We start from the raw sequence: 17,423 nt of genomic DNA on the forward strand, positions 1-17,423 counted from the left end.
TTCCATTTGTCAAGAAAATCCCTTGAATAAGTAGGTGTATCCAAACTGTTGACTGGTACTGTAGTTTTAGTAGAAACATTTTCATTTACAATGTAGTGGCTTTACACCGACCACCACTGGTACACAGAGAGAGAGAAAGAGAGAGAGAGAGATATGCAGAAACAAGCTGTTGAACTTGGTTGGTTAAATTATGAGTAATGCCAGTTTGGAACTGTACTCCCTTCTACAATGCACAAAATATGACAATAAACATCACGCTTCCAGATACAGCAACACTTCAACCCCCACCCGTCAACCTCTCTCTCACGCTCACCTTGTCCTTCACTTCAGTTTCAAATGATGGCCCATGCCTTACCTGGTTCTCCCAGCTATCTACCAGAACCAGGTCAGCTCCATGATTTAAACGGTCTTTTCTCACCTCTCCCCAGCTTCTAGGCTCAATGGTGGCAGAAATCGCAAAGTAGTAACACATTGAGTTTAGCAGATCACATCTCGGGAAAACATAGGCCAGAGCTTTCCTCTGTGAAGACAATGTTTGTTTGTTTACTAGTCAATAGATCAAATCCTAATTAGGGTGTCTCACTCAAAGTTATCTCACCAAGTGAAGATATTTGGGACTGCAGTTATGTTTTCTCCTTGCGAAGGCTCTTAGTCTGCTTCTGAAAGTTCTCGTTGCTGGTTGTCTGTTACCTGAATTCTATCTCTTGTTGGAGAAGGCTATTGAGCCCTCTGTGTAACTTTCTCTGGGCCTACTCTTTAGAATGAATCACATTTTGTGCACTGGCCATTTCCATTTTGAAGTAGTCCATTTTCTTCTTCTACTACTTTGGTGAGTTGGCAAACAAACTGAAAGGGTGCACACTGCCACCTAGATGATAGACGAATTTGGAGGGGCTTTCATGTGGATTTATCCAGTCATATTTGGTAGATACCACATTTCTACTTGGTTATGAACGCAGTAGATACTACCTTCCTACTTGGTTATGAACGCAGCATAAATTTAGTGTAATGATGCATTCATAACTGAGTGGAAAGGTGGTATTTATCACATAAATTAAAGTAGATTTAATTTCTTACCAGTACTGGACACCCAAGTGCATGCACACATTTTTTTTATACTACAAAAAATACAGGGTAGCCTACTCTGTTGACAATGACAAACAGATCAATAAAAACGATGTTGTCTGATCAATGTATAATTGGCCTACGAAAAGTGGAGACACAAAATGAAGTCCATCAAACCTGGAAGAGGAAATTATTATTGTGGCATTTACCCAATGACAAAGACAGTGAATATGCACACTCACCGGGGATATGGCCGAAGTTCTCCGCTGGTGCCCATACTGTTCCCTCAATTAAGTTAATAATTTTGAAAACTAAAAGACAGATTGGAATCTTTTCATTGTAACATCTTAGCCATTTGCTTTCCAAACAGTTGTGTTTTTAAATTCTGCAATATGCCTGGCTGGGTCTCTTTGCTTTCACTGACAGTCGCAACTCAACAATCATCTATTATTTGGTATTTGCAGCTCGCATAGCCCACAGCCCTTCCGACTGTGGGCTAAGCGATTTTTAAAAAATCCTGTTTTTGTTTTGTGTATGAAGCTAATGATCCTCTGTGGCCAAATCATGCTTTCTGGTGCAGTAGCCTATTTTCAATGGTTTTATTTATTTATCTATAGACAGGAGTAAGCCAATTAGGCTATATACTTTTGGCAATTTAATTACATTTACTTTTGGGAAAGCTTCCCTTAGCCTTATGGACACGCCGCCTATGCCTTTTAATGTGGTATAAACACAACCAGTCAATATGTTTTTATCTGATTGTCAAACAATCACTTAAAAACTTCTTAGGGCTGCAATCCCGTTAACGGGATGACATGACAACAGCTTGTGAAAGTGCAGAGCGCAAAATTCAAACAACAGAAATGTCATAATTAAAATTCCTCAAAAATACATATGTTTTATACCATTTTAAAGGTAATCTTGTTGTTAATCCCACCACAGTGTCAGATTTCAAATAGGCTTTACAGAGAAAGCACCACAAACGATTATGTTAGGTTACCGCTAAGTCACAGAAAGATTCAGCCATTTTTCCAGCCAAAGAGAGGAGTCACAAAAAAGCACAAATAGAGATAAAATTAATCACTAACCTTTGATGATCTTCATCAGATGACACTCATAGGACTTCATGTTACACAATACATATCGTTGCTGGTTGTCTGTGTTTTGTTCGATAAAGTGCATATTTAAAAAATCTCAGTATACATTGGCGCGTTATGTTCACTAGTTCCAAAAACATCCGGTAATATTGCAGAGAGCCACATCATTTTATAGAAATACTCATTATAAATGTCGATGAAAATACAATTGTTAGACATGGAAATATAGATACACTTCTCTTTAATGCAACCGCTATGTCAGATTTTTAAAAAACTTTACGGAAAAAGCAAACCATGCAATAACCTGAGTACAGCTTTCAGACAACAAAGCAGCCAAAAAGATATCTGCCATATTGGGTAGTCAACAGAAGTCAGAAATAGCATTATAAATATTCACTTACCTTTGATGATCTTCATCAGAATGCACTCCCAGGAATCCCAGTTCCACATTAAATGTTTGGTTTAGTTCGATAATGTCCATCATTTATGTCCAAAGAGCTACTTTTGTTAGCACGTTTGGTAAACAAATCCAAAGTCATGAAGCGCGTTCCCTAGTTGCAGACAAATGTCAAAAGTTCCGTTACTGTCCGTAGAAACATGTCAAACGATGTATGGAATCAATCTTTAGGATGTTTTTAACATAAAACATCAATAATGTTCCAACCGTAGAATTCCTATGTCTGTAGAAAAGCAATGGAACAAGAGCTAACTCTCTTGTGACCGCGCCTCAGAGCCTGTGGCACTCTGCCAGACACCTGGCTCAAACAGCCCTTATGAGCCCCCACTTCACAGTAGAATCCTCAAACAAGTTTCTAAAGATGGTTGACATCCAGTGGAAGCCTTAGGAAGTGCAACATAACCAATATCCCACTGTGTATTTAATAGGGGCTGGGTTGAAAATCGACCAACCTCAGATTTCCCACTTCCTGTTTGGATTTCTTCTCAGGTTTTTGCCTGCCATATGAGTTCTGTTATACTCACAGACATCATTCAAACAGTTTTAGAAATTTCAGAGTGTTTTCTATCCAATACTAATAATAATATGCATATATTAGCAACTGGGACTGAGGAGCAGGCCGTTTACTCTGGGCACCTTTCATCCAAGCTACTCAATACTGTCCCTGCAGCCATAAGAAGTTTTAACAAATGCGCTCCTGTAGGCCCCCCGCGCACATTCGTCCACTCACACCCAAACCCCAACAGTGCACTGATGAATGGAAACACATATGGTTACAGAAGACCTAAGTATATTGTAATAACATTCTATGATTGTCATTAGGACTACACTAGCCTGAATTAATGCATCCTCTGTTGTCCAGGCACTCATCTCCGCCTTGTCCGGGAGCGTCTCAGCCAAATATCTCTGCCGTGTCAAAATATAAGTGTTCTCCTCAAACCACAACACAATTTGGTGCGTATACCACCACCTGGTTTCGAGTCAATTCGCACATTTTTAATGGGCCTGAAATGCCGTAATGTTAAATTATGTTGTAGCCTATAGATTTTTGGGCATGTTGTGATAGGCTCACGTTTAACCGATACCGCGTACCTCCACTATTTATTTTGCTGGGACGCCATACAGGACCGTCCCGCCTTACTTTCATGCATTACCATATTATGAACGCAGCATAACTAACTTGAGTGTTTCCGGGTACTCGCCTATGTAAAAGAGAACACATTATATTGTCAAGATAGTCAACTAACCGCTCTGACAATGGAAATACATGTTCGCGAAAGCGGACGGCAGGCGGAAGGGGCGAGCTCAAGCGTGAACATTCTAGCCAATGAGAGGGGAGATACGCGTGTGAACAACGGAGACAACACGGATATAAAATATATTTTAATCAAAGTTACCTGATGGCACGTGCGTCCACTTATATCAGTACATTTGTAACAACCTAAACATTACGAAACTTATATTCGATCAAATAAGACTCACGTCGTAAATTAGCTATTACTTTTTTTTTTAAAGAAATTCGACACTCTCATAGACTTAAAAAAATCCCGACTTGGTCTGATAATTGCTGTATTCCTGCGCTGACAGATTTTGGGTGGAGTTGAGCCTCTCGCTTCGCCTTTCCATCTTTGCCTATGCATGGACATGGAAAAGATGGACTCCTTATTGCGCTGTGGCACAGTCTAGTGTGCGGTACTGTCAGCTTCCTAAATGTAAAGTTAGTAAAGTGGGTAAACTGTAGACAGTAGACAATTTAGTAACGATTATCAGATCAGGAGAGATGGTTATTGTAATACTGCGCATTAACGTTAACGTCCAAAGGTTTCGAAGGAGACTAGGCCAAAAGATTTCCTGGTAACTTGGTAACTGTAGCTAGCAAATCAACAACACTTGTGCAACTCTGTTGCACGCTATTGCTGCTGCTTAATATTCTGTGCAGCAGCCTAGCCTACTCCTAGCTTGAACTCTACTCCCTCAAATTGGATTTTAAGGAAATATATTTTACGAGTTTGTTTACGAAATTAATTTGTAAATAGTTGGCGAGCTTTACTTATACTCAAAATGTCACTTGAAGACTACGAAAGGCATTACGCCTCGCTATATTCAGATTCTGGGAGTGAATCTGTCGCCAGTGGGCGATCGACGTCTGTATACAGCGGTGAGGAAGAAAAGTTACATTACATTCCAATCCGTATCCTTGGAAGAGGGGCATTTGGCGAAGCAACCTTATACAGACGAACAGAGGTAAGCAGGTCAAGATCTATTTCTATAATTATTGGAGAGATCCCAGGAATATGCTAGTGTGTGTCACTGCCACTGTTGTTCACACACACACACACACAGTTTTGTTAAGACCTATTAGGCCTGTTTATTAGTGATCTACAATAGCTTCCCCAGCATGCTGTGTGAATCTCTCACCAAACATGGCCAGTAGCCTCTGAGACAGTCTACTTTAGTTTTCATACCCCAGTGGGAAATGCTTGCATGAGAGCAAGATTTATTACATTCTCAAGCCATTTGACAAAACTTATCCCCGTAACTTTGCACAACTAGAGCAATGTTTAAGGACAAAGCATGGTTTTTATTTATATGAAAACAGCAGGAAATCGACAACCTTTTGTAAAGGTTAAACCCTTTAGTTTACTTGCCGAAATAACAGTTTGTTTGAATAGAGCCGACATCATGTATAGTACATTATTAGGGATATACCCTGTTTTAGCATCTGTTATTATTATCTTATTATTATCATATTACATTTTATATTAGCAGTAGCACACTAGAAAAATAAAAGGAATGCCGTTCATTTTGTTTAACTTTGAGGAGGCCATTGCAGTAAAGTTGTGCTGCCTGAGGTCTCTCAGAGTGTTGTTTGTTTTAGCCTTCACAGTGAAAGTCTTTCTGATCTCGAACTGACCTTTCTCTGTCTGTTCCCTGTCTTATCGATCTACAGGACAACTCTCTGGTGGTGTGGAAGGAGGTGGACTTGAACTGCCTCTCAGATAAAGAGCGTAAGGATGTCACAAACGAGATCAGCATCCTCTCCATCCTACAGCATAACAACATCATAGCCTACTTCAACCATTTCATGGACAAGGACACTCTTCTCATTGAGCTTGAATACTGCAATGGTGAGATATGGCAGCATCTTATCACTTGGAGTTGGTGTATTTGTATGAAATACTTTTGGGATATTAAAGATGTATTATTAAATGTCTTTATTCAACATAATATTTTGTGTGATAGGATAATGATATTGATATGGGCTCAACTGAAATGTGATTGCCCCAATTGTCTGGCATTTACAGTAACAATAGAAGAAAAAAACTGTCTTTTCAATTTCAGGAGGAAATCTTTATGATAAAATCAACCAACAGAAGGGGAAACTCTTCACTGAGGAGGTATGAAAATTACACCCAACATGTTGTAAGAGTGTATTGACACATAATGACATAATCTTTTCCTCACCAGTTTTTAATATCTTAAACATCTTAAATACTCCCAGGTTGTCATATGGTACCTGTACCAAGTCGCCTCTGCAGTGGCTCACATTCATAAGGCTGGTATCCTGCACCGGTAAATACCAGGGTTGGGTCCGGGCTTTACTCCTTTATTGTGCTACAATATGCTTTGATTATGAGTATTGTATGTAAGCTGTGTTGGTTATTAATACAACAGTCCCCATTGTTTGATCTGGTCACTATTTTATTTTTTGACCTACTTTATTCTTCTCTTGAAGGGATATCAAGACGCTGAATATCTTCCTAACTAAAACCAACCTTATTAAGTTGGGTGATTACGGGCTGGCTAAGAAGCTTGACTCACAGTTTGCCATGGCTGAGACTGTAAGTTACATTGAAGTATTAACCTGGAAAGCTGCGCTGGTCTGTTTTACGTTGACCAAGCAGATCTCAGAACTCACAGCCATTATAGTTACTACAGAGCTTATTACAGAGCTATTACGGAGTGTATGCTGATCACATTCAGTTAACAGATTTGGTGGGCAGACTGAGCACTCAACCAAATCAAGTCCTGAGAGCAGTGTGGTTGTTCTGTCCCTTTGTGGGCATGGTCTACATGTCTCTCCCTGAGTGTACCTAAGACTGCTGTATCTGTAGTCAGCTTCATCAATTCATGTTCACTCTGCCACAGGGACATGACTTCTGTATGATGGAGGCAGTTGTCAGAAAAGGCAGCAGCGAGTGTGCAGCTAAATGTCTGTTGTGAGAGCATATGTCATAGAGTATATTATGAGGCTGCGCATGTCTGCTGCTTTGAATATAAATTGCTTTCATTGCAATGCCCTTTTAGAATCCATGGGAATATGAAATATTTTGTCAGAACAATTGAAAGTTTTACTGTGCATATTTGTCATACCCATAGTTTTGCAATTTTTTGATTAGGACTCACTCAAGCTATTTTTATTTGCAAGTGTTTTGTGCATATTCACATTTAGTTTTGTGTAAGGTATAGATAACATCTAAGTTACTTTTTTTGTGCATTTTCCTGTATAAATCTAGTGTGTAGGAACCCCATACTACATGTCTCCTGAACTGTGTCAAGGTGTGAAGTACAACTTCAAATCAGACATCTGGGCTATGGGCTGTGTCATTTTTGAAGTCTTAACTCTGACCAGAACATTTGATGCTACGGTATGTGCCCTGCTTATCTTTTACCCCCATTGTCTAATTGATACACATTTGCCTGCTATTATCATTTGTTCTAATGTTAAATACACGGCATTGGCTCATTATGCTCTGTTGATGTCACTTTAATGCATTTCCGGTTGACTGTTGCTGCTTGTGTCCATGTAGAATCCGCTGAACCTGTGTGTGAAGATAGTGCAGGGAAACTGGACCATGGAGGTCAACTCTGATGTGTATTCCTCGGCGCTGATCAAGCTGGTGTACGAATGCTTAGATCAGGTGAGGAACCCGTCAGCAATGTGTACGGTATACTCAGTCTTTCATGGCTGTCATCGTCAGTGCGATAGAATGTAGCATCACCCTAAGCATACATTGTATGTAGGGAATCAGTTGATGTACGATATTACCACACATTTTCTACATGGAGAAATATGTGTGATGGATGGCAATGTAAGATACATTGATTTGCAGGATCCAGAAAAGAGACCCACTGCTGAGGAGATTCTGGACCAGCCAATCATCTCCTGCCGCAAGCAGTGAGTCTGGTGAATGGGGGACAGAATGTGGTGGGATATCTGAAAGATTGAGAAGATTGTGTGATTGTTCAAATAGGTGTAGAGACGTCATCAAAACTGCTGATTTAATTGTGTAAACAACCTCTTTTTGTTTCAGGGAGCTTGAGGACAGAGTTGCCTTGCTGAACTCAGCAATGAAAAAACCAAAGTATGTTGAACACATTCTCACCTAATCATGTAAATGTGGAATTTGTAAGATGATTTTGTTGAATTAAGATATTTTGTGACTTGTCTATAGGTTGAGCACTGTGACTGAGAGCCCTGTTGCTGTAGTGACAACACGCTCTAGGGAGGTGTATTTCTGGGGAGGGGGAAAGTTCACACCCCAGAAACTGGATGCCTTTAAAGGAGGCAGCGGTGCCCAGCATGTTTGTGCAGGGGAGACCCACTTTGCTGTGGTTACCGTGGAGAAAGAGCTGTACACTTGGGCTGTGAGTACCATGCTGTTCCTTTAAGTCCAAGGCAGAAAATACATTACAAGAACTTTAAAGTTGTTTTTGTTGATTAAACATGTGCTCTTTGATGTCCTGCTTCCATTTTAGAGTGTCCAAGGCGGGGCCAAGATGGTGGGCCAGCTGGGCCATGGAGACCAGGCCTCGTACCGGCAGCCACGCAAGGTGGAGAGGCTCCAGGGAAAGGCCATCCGTCAGGTCGCGTGTGGAGCAGATTTCACCGCCTGTGTCACTGGTGAGTTGTGTGTCTGTGTGGAGCACTACTTCTGTGCCAGTAGAATAGGATGTTTACAATGGGAGGGCTCTGTTGTTGTTTTTTAACAACAGAGATAAACAATTCAGACAGCAATTTGCAACCCTGTGTCATACAATACAATTTGGTCTTGTTTGACGACATGCTGTTGATGTGTTTGGTTTCAGATGAGGACCAGATGTACATGTTTGGTTCTGACTACTATGGCTGTATCGGAGTGGAGAACGAGCAAGGCATGGAGGTGCTAGAGCCCGTGTTGTTGGATTTCTTTGAGGAGCGACCTGTCAGGCAGGTGTCCTGTGGGGACAACCATGTGGTTGTGCTGACCCACAGTGGAGATCTCTACTCCTGGGGCTGTGGAGAGCATGGTATGTACCAGAGCATTGATACTGAGCAACAAGGTAGTACTTCATGTCTACCACCATGCCTCTCTCAAGCTCCATATCCTATCCGTTGTCCCCCCTTACCTTGGCCAGTAGATGGCGCTAAGATGATGCGGAACATAATTCATTTAAGTTATTTTCCTCAGGGCGTCTTGGCCTGGACTGTGAGGATGACTTTAACTCACCCATGCAAGTAAGATCCTGCCCTTTCTTTTTCAGCAGAGAGCTTGAACACATATCATGTAAATATGCTTATGGAGAAAGGGGCAATTCAATTTTATTGTCGAGACAAATGAATGGAAATGTGTTTGAGTCCACTGTTTAAATCAGTAGGAAGCATAATGTTGTGTATCGTCTGGCGTTCACAGGTGGAGATCCCCAAAGGAGCCATTATCTCATCCGTGTCCTGTGGCCTTGACGGAACCTTTTTCCTGACAGAGTCTGGCAAAGTCCTGGCCTGTGGGAACAACGATCTGAACAAGCTGGGTCTGAACCTGGGAGTCTCTGGCCTCAAAAACCTTCCTGGAGAGGTACAGCACCACATTCCTCATACCAAGATCCACTCACAGGCTCTTCTCATTCCTTTAAAATAAGGAATAACACCAGTAATGGTGGAGAATTTAAGTTTTCCTCCTTTTCCAATGTCAGGCCTACCAGGGTATTCCATACACCACCACACTCACTCTGGTCAAGCAGCTGGCCAGGTATAAGATCCAAATCATTTCAGCTGGGAAGACTCACACTGCTGCCATTGACGGTACAGCGACCAGACTCTCTCCTGTCTCTTTCCTTGAGCCCACAATTATTATATATATTTTTTTACATTTTAGTCATTTAGCAGACGCTCTTATCCAGAGTGACTTACAGTTAGTGCATTCATCTTAAGATAGCTAGGTGGGAAGTATATCGATTTTTATATCAAAACATGGTTCTGATTGAACTCTGACATTGCAGAACGTGGGCGGCTGATGACCTTTGGGTGCAACAAGTACGGTCAGCTGGGTGTAAAGGACTTCAAGAAGCACCAGGGTGTCCAGCTGCTGTTGGGGTCTTTCGGGGGGAAGGTGGTCAGCAAAGTGTCTTGTGGAGATGGCTTCACCATCGCAGCCACGAAGGGTCAGATACACAACTAAACTTGAACATTCTCTGTTGCAGCATGTTGTTGTCATATACTGTTTAGTGTTTACAGTGCATTGACTTTTTCCACATTTTGTTACTTTACAGCCTTATTCAAAAATGGATCAAACAGCTTTTCCTCATCAATCTACACACAATACCCCATAATGACAAAGACATTTTAGCAAATGTATAAAAATATCACATTTATGTAAGTATTCAGACCCTTTACTCTGTACATTGTTGAAGTACCTTTGGTACAGAGCATAAACCCTACAAGTTTGGCACACCTGTATTTGGGGAGTTTCTCCCATTCTTCTCTGCATTCTTCTCTTCTCAAAACCTGTCAGGTTGGCTGGGGAGCATCACTGCACAACTATTTTCAGGTCTCCAGAGATTTTGGATCAGGTTCAAGTCCGGGCTCTGGCTGGGCCACTCAAGGACATTCAGAGACATGTCCCGAAGCCACTCCTGCGTTGTCTTGGATGTGTGCTTAGGGTCGTTGTCCTGTTTGAAGGTGAACCTCCGTCCCAGTCTGAGGTTCTGAGCACTCTGGAGCAACTTTTCATCAAGGATCTCTCTGTACTTTGCTCCGTTCATCTTTCCCTCGATCCTGACTAGTCTCCCAGTTCCTGCAGCTGAAAAACATCCAAACCGCATGATGCTGCCACCACCATGCTTCACTGTAGGGATGGTGCCAGAGTTCCATTTAGGTTTCATCACCAGAGAATCTTGTTTGTCATAGTCTGAGAGTTCTTTAGGAGCCTTTTGGTAAACTCCAAGCGGGCTGTCATGTGCCTTTTACTGAGGAGTGGCTTCCGTCTGGCCTCTCTACCATAAAGGCCTCATTGGTAGTGCTGCAAAGATGGTTGTCCTTCTGGAAGGTTCTCCCATCTCCACAGAGGAACTCTAGAGCTCTGTCAGTGACCATCGGATTCTTGGGTCACCTCCCTGACCAAGGCTCTTCTCCCCCGATTGCTCAGTTTTGCCAGGCTGCCAGCTCTAGGAAGAGTCTTGGTTGTTCCAAACTTTTTAAGAATTATGGAGGCCACTGTGTTCTTGGGACCTTCAATGCTGCAGACATTTGTACACTTCTCAAGATCTGTGCCTCGACACAATCTTGTCTCGGAGCTCTATGGACAATTCCTTCGACCTCATGTCTTGGTTTTCGCTCTGACATGCACTGTCAACTGTATAGACAGGTGTGTACATTTTCAACTCATTAAATTTACCACAGGTGGACTCCAATCAAGTTGTAGAAAATCAAGGATGATCAATGGGAACAGGATGCACCTGAGCTCAATTTTCGAGCCACATAGCAAAGGGTCTAAATACTTATGTAAATAAGGTATCTGTTTTTTATTTTTAATACATTTGAAAAAATGTTTAAAAACCTATTTTTGCTTTGACATTTTGGGGTTTTGTGTGTCGATTGATTTGGGGAAAAAAAAATGTTTATCCATTTTAGAATAAGACTGTAACGTAACAAAATGTGGAAAAAGTCAAGTGGTCTGAATACTTTCCGAATGCACTCTATCCAGCTTTTTTTTCTTGCTTTATTCTGTTAGCTGGGAGTCCTCTGACCTACATGAGTAGGACTCAAAATTATGGAGAATACTGGTAGCACCTCAGGAACAGGATTCCTGTTTCCTGGTGCTGGAAGGATGGATATTGGCAAATTATCTGTGGACCAATAGATTATTTCTCTCTGATCCTTTCAGACAATCAGATCTTTGCCTGGGGAAACGCAGGAAATGGACGCCTGGGAATGCCCGCTGACAAGGGCTTTGGCTCGGAGGTTTGCCCTGCTTTACCACGACCCATTTTCGGCTCCCTCCACCATGTGCCAGACCTCTCCTGTCGCGGCTGGCACACCATTCTCATCATGGGTTAGCCACTAGCCACTTACTTCTGTTCTAACACTAGCTAATCATTTGTTGAAAAATACAGTTGAGATTGATTGATTCTGTTCTCTGTTTCAGAAAAGGTTCTTAATTCTAAAACTATACGCTCAAACAGCAGTGGACTTTCAATTGGCTGTGGTAAGTAAGATGGCCATGGTCTCTCTGGTTACATTATCTATCCCTCCCTCCCTGGTTACATTACATTCACAATGTGAACATGTACAAAGTTTTATACCAGTATGGTAATGTACTGACCATGTGGTGTGTCCTGGTGTTTGTCGGTGCACACTAAGGGCTAGGCCAAGCCTCTACCACAACTGTGGATCTGGAGAGTGAGCCAGGCTCAGAGACAGGGCTGCGTGAAGGGGGCCTGGGGGGCACTAAGGAGGCCGACACAGACGAGCGACGCATCGAGACCTCCATGATGTCTATAACGAACCAGACCGGCGACAGCTCCTGCCCCTTCTGGCTGCGCAAGGTTTGTAATCAAAACCACAAAGCATAATGCAAGCCAAAACAGAGAGGGTTATGGCCACTGAATGTTGTTTGTGTCCCTCCCTGTCCATCTTCCCTAACAGGAGCTCCAGGATGCAGAGTTCATCCCGATGCCAGAGGATTTCAGAGGCTCCATGCCTGGCCCAGTGGCTCCTTCTTTCCCTGAGAGCGTTACACTGCCTTACGAGGAGCTGCAGGAGCTGAAGGCTGCAGCCGCTGCTGCCGCCACTGAGAAAGAGCTCCCGGTAATGCCCACCGCATGTCTGGATCCTCGATACTTGACTACATCCCCGTGCCAATGCCTCAACCTAACCAAGTGTTGTTTCTTTAGACTGCTCGTATGGGCTGTGACAGGGTCAATGGGTTTGAGGAGGCAGGAGCCTGTAAGAAAGGGGAGGCGCCAACTTGCTGCAGAGGAAGCAGTGAGGTAGCACAGGTATGTGCAAGATAAGCCCTTACACACATTGTAATAGCACAAGACTGCACCAGACAGTAGTCTGTGAACATACCGCAACAACTACAGAGACACACAGAACAAACACGAGCAGCTGCGATATGTTCCCAGACTACTGTCTGGTGCAGTCTTATGCTGTTACAGTTGCTATTTTCTTTTACAGTTGCGAGAGACAGTCAGTCGTCAAGAGGCAACCATCCAGTTGTTACAGAAGCAGGTAAGCATTACTCACTACAGACTATCTAGCACCTGTGAGCAAAGTTGTGTAGTAACACCGAGTCAAGTCCCTATTCTGTAAAACCGCTCAACTCCATTGCTATGCAGACAGATAAGTGTTATCAAGTGTTGTTCTCTATGATAACAGTTCAGTGATCAGCTCAAAGAGAACGAGAGACTCTGGACAGCAATCAACCATCTGAACCTGCGAGATGCAGGAACTGAAAATAACTGCAACCACCAATCCGGTCACAGGCCTGTGGAGGGACAGGGAGGAGCCTCCAATCATGACGGGGACAGATCTGATGGGGCAAATCCGTGAGAAAAAAAAACGGAATCTGTGCTATACTATGCAGTGAGTGGTGGTGGCTCTGTGCAGTTAAGTCCATCCAAACAGGTCCTGTAGATGGAGTTGCTTGACCATATTGAGAAGAGGAATATGTTAGCAAGCCAGTTCCATTGGTGAACGGCAGGGAGAAGTAGGTTTAAGAAATTACTAAAGGGATGAATAGTCTGAGAGTCAATTGTGTTCTCCTTAACTAGGAACAGCTAGCTGATTAATGGATGCCCACTGACCTCATCCACTTGCAAGAGAGGTCTCGCTTCTTTTCACATTGCGTTACATCATATTTCTTCGATATAATCCAATCTGCATGATAACGTATAAATATACATGAGAGATACCCTGTATGAACACTTTCATGTTGTAAGTTATAATTAAGTGACAGTGACAGGAAAAGGCCTACAGCAACTGATCTGCTGTGATCTGGACACAGACAGACTGACATCTTGGCTTGATTCAACATTAAGCAACCAACTTCTTGCAGTGTTATGTAGGCTAATGTGAAATATGAGTAAATACTTTGGTAGTAATAATAATGTTGTCACTGACTGACTACTGTCAACTGAGGTCTAGGATTGCGTTTTGTCCCACATTTTAATTGATGATCACAAATGGGCACAGCTTACTGTAGAGAGAAGATCGTTTGGTGTTCTTCCATTGTTTTTGATATATATATCCTCCTGTTTTATCTTGCAGTTATTTCTTGTGGTTATTAAAACCAATGTGAATTTAAAGTACTGCGTTTTTTGCTCATTCCTCTGGAAAGCCCTGAGCCCTATTTTTGATAACCAACCAATGTTCTTCATATGTGATGCTGTTCTAAACAAAATACTAAATACTAACTAAAAGGCATATCGAATATAGCCTTAGAAAGATATACCAGATATAGTATATTTTATATTAAATTTACCAAAGATGTGTTTAGTTTTAACATTTAAGTATTTACAATGTTGTGTCTTTCATGAACAGCTTGCTATACTGTATCTGCAAAAATGCCATGTGAAATGTGAGGTTCACTTTTCAAACTACTGATTCATTATAGACAATCACTTGTCTTTTTATTGCCTTAAGATGATAACCTTGAATTTGTTTGAACTAGTATTTAAAGTGGAGGAAATTAACCATCAAATTGCAATCTTCCTTCTGTAATACTTAATGTCATGAGAACAGTTCTAGAATTTGAGAAAATCTTGTCTTCGTAAACTTCATGGTAATACTGTTTTTTTCTATGACATTTTTCCTGTTTTTGAGTTCATTTAATCATTATTTTTACACTATTTGTGAAAAGTGTAATATTCAGATTTGGTGTATTTCTTTACTCTGGGTGGTGTGTGTATGTAAGGTTTTAAGTATCCTTTACCAATGGCTTATAAGCTTGCAACTCTTTTGGATAGTTTGCAGTTTATTGATACAGTACAACACTGGTGGAACTTTCTTTGTCCATGCAAGATAAAAAGATGTCCCTATTCCCTAGTGCTTTTGCATACTCTTTAAACCAAAGATTGTGTTGTGATGAATTGTGCACAAAATATAAAACAAAATGTGCCTTTAGAATAGGATATGCATTTTATACAGTTTGTTTGATGCTGATATTATGCCTATACTGTGTTTATTTTTGCAATCCATTGTTTCAATGGCTTATCTGACCCTATGCAATTGAGTGGGTGTAAGATGTTACAGTTGTCTAACTTTCCACCATTCACAGAGGAACCTTTGTTTTATGCTTCATGTAAAAAATAAAAAACACAAACCATTTTGGTCTAATGAATTCAATGTTGAACCAAACACTGCAGACAAAGCTAAATACACTGCTCAAAAAAATAAAGGGAACACTAAAATAACACATCCTAGATCTGAATGAATGAAATATTCTTATTAAATACTTTTTTCTTTACATAGTTGAATGTGCTGACAACAAAATCACACAAAAATTATCAATGGAAATCAAATGTATCAACCCATGGAGGTCTGGATTTGGAGTCACACTCAAAATTAAAGTGGAAAACCACACTACAGGCTGATCCAACTTTGATGTAATGTCCTTAAAACAAGTCAAAATGAGGCTCAGTAGTGTGTGTGGCCTCCACGTGCCTGTATGACCTCCCTACAACGCCTGGGCATGCTCCTGATGAGGTGGCGGATGGTCTCCTGAGGGATCTCCTCCCAGACCTGGACTAAAGCATCCGCCAACTCCTGGACAGTGTGGTGCAACGTGGCGTTGGTGGATGGAGCGAGACATGATGTCCCAGATGTGCTCAATTGGATTCAGGTCTGAGGAACGGGCGGGCCAGTCCATAGCATCAATGCCTTCCTCTTGCAGGAGCTGCTGACACACTCCAGCCACATGAGGTATAGCATTATCTTGCATTAGGAGGAACCCAGGGCCAACCGCACCAGCATATGGTCTCACAAGGGGTCTGAGGATCTCATCTCGGTACCTAATGGCAGTCAGGCTACCTCTGGCGAGCACATGGAGGGCTGTGCGGCCCCCCAAAGAAATGCCACCCCACACCATGACTGATCCACCGCCAAACCGGTCATGCTGGAGGATGTTGCAGGCAGCAGAACGTTCTCCACAGCGTCTGTCACGTGCTCAGTGTGAACCTGCTTTCATCTGTGAAGAGCACAGGGCGCCAGTGGCGAATTGGCCAATCTTGGTGTTCTCTGGCAAATGCCAAACGTCCTGCACGGTGTTGGGCTGTAGTAAGCACAACCCCCACCTGTGGACGTCGGGCCCTCATACCACCCTCATGGAGTCTGTTTCTGACCGTTTGAGCAGACACATGCACATTTGTGGCCTGCTGGAGGTCATTTTGCAGGGCTCTGGCAGTGCTCCTCCTGCTCCCCCTTGCACAAAGGCAGAGGTAGCGGTCCTGCTGCTGGGTTGTTGCCCTCCTACGGACTCCTCCACGTCTCCTGATGTACTGGCCTGTCTCCTGGTAGCGCCTCCATGCTCTGGACACTACGCTGACAGACACAGCAAACCTTCTTGCCACATCTCGCATTGATGTGCCATCCTGGATGAGCTGCACTACCTGAGCCAGTTGTGTGGGTTGTAGACTCCGTCTCATGCTACCACTAGAGTGAAAGCACCGCCAGCATTCAAAAGTGACCAAAACATCAGCCAGCATAGGAACTGAGAAGTGGTCTGGTCGCTACCTGCAGAACCATTCCTTTATTGGGGGTGTCTAGCTAATTGCCTATAATTTACACCTGTTATCTATTACATTTGCACAACAGCATGTGAAATTTATTGTCAATCAGTGTTGCTTCCTAAGTGGACAGTTTGATTTCACAGAAGTGTGATTGACTTGGAGTTACATTGTGTTGTTTAAGTGTTGCCTTTATTTTTTTGAGCAGTGTATATATTTTTTTATTAATTTCATTTGATCCCTTTTGCATACTGTCATTCATTTTGTTAGGCAGTATCAGACACTGTATTTCTAGTATTTACAATTAGGCGTGACATTTAAATAGTTACGAGTTTACCCTAGTTCCCCCCACTTTCAAAGGCAGTGTGAAAAATAATGTATGTAAACTAAAAACATGGGGCGCAACTTTCGCTGGGGATGGGGGGGAAATGTCGTCGTCCCCACATTCTGAAGTTGCATTTTTGTCCCTCCCAGTGTTAGCATTGGAATGTGATACAGGACCATGCGGACGCCTCTGAGCGGTCGGATAGGCTGTTTGGAGTGTTTGTCCGACTGGATAAACAAAATATACACACATATATATACAGTGGGGCAAAAAAGTATTTAGTCAGCCACCAATTGTGCAACTTCTCCCACTTAAAAAGATGAGAGAGGCCTGTAATTTTCATCATAGGTACACTTCAACTATGACAGACAAAATGAGGGGAAAAAATCCAGAAAATCACATTGTAGGATTTTTTATGAATTTATTTGCAAATTATGGTGGAAAATAAGTATTTGGTCACCTACAAACAAGCAAGATTTCTGTCTCTCAAAGA

General features: G+C 42.2%; 1 protein-coding gene across 1 annotated transcript; it reads left to right on the forward strand.

Moving 5' to 3' along the window:
- Window positions 1-4,224: 4,224 nt before the first annotated feature.
- LOC112233170 (serine/threonine-protein kinase Nek9) lies at window positions 4,225-15,206 on the forward strand. Its single transcript, XM_024400605.2, has 23 exons — window positions 4,225-4,863; window positions 5,570-5,747; window positions 5,962-6,017; window positions 6,122-6,192; window positions 6,356-6,461; window positions 7,137-7,268; window positions 7,431-7,541; window positions 7,734-7,798; window positions 7,935-7,985; window positions 8,076-8,268; window positions 8,380-8,524; window positions 8,710-8,910; window positions 9,072-9,118; window positions 9,294-9,455; window positions 9,574-9,682; window positions 9,880-10,041; window positions 11,763-11,930; window positions 12,024-12,083; window positions 12,239-12,423; window positions 12,524-12,685; window positions 12,772-12,876; window positions 13,058-13,111; window positions 13,259-15,206. The coding sequence occupies exons 1-23, from the start codon at window positions 4,681-4,683 to the stop codon at window positions 13,430-13,432; spliced, it is 2,880 nt and encodes a 959-aa protein (XP_024256373.1). The 5' UTR covers window positions 4,225-4,680; the 3' UTR covers window positions 13,433-15,206.
- The last annotated feature ends 2,217 nt before the right edge of the window (window positions 15,207-17,423 follow it).

This window comes from Oncorhynchus tshawytscha, linkage group LG11, assembly GCF_018296145.1.
Source record: "Oncorhynchus tshawytscha isolate Ot180627B linkage group LG11, Otsh_v2.0, whole genome shotgun sequence".
Taxonomy (NCBI): Eukaryota; Metazoa; Chordata; class Actinopteri; order Salmoniformes; family Salmonidae; genus Oncorhynchus; species Oncorhynchus tshawytscha.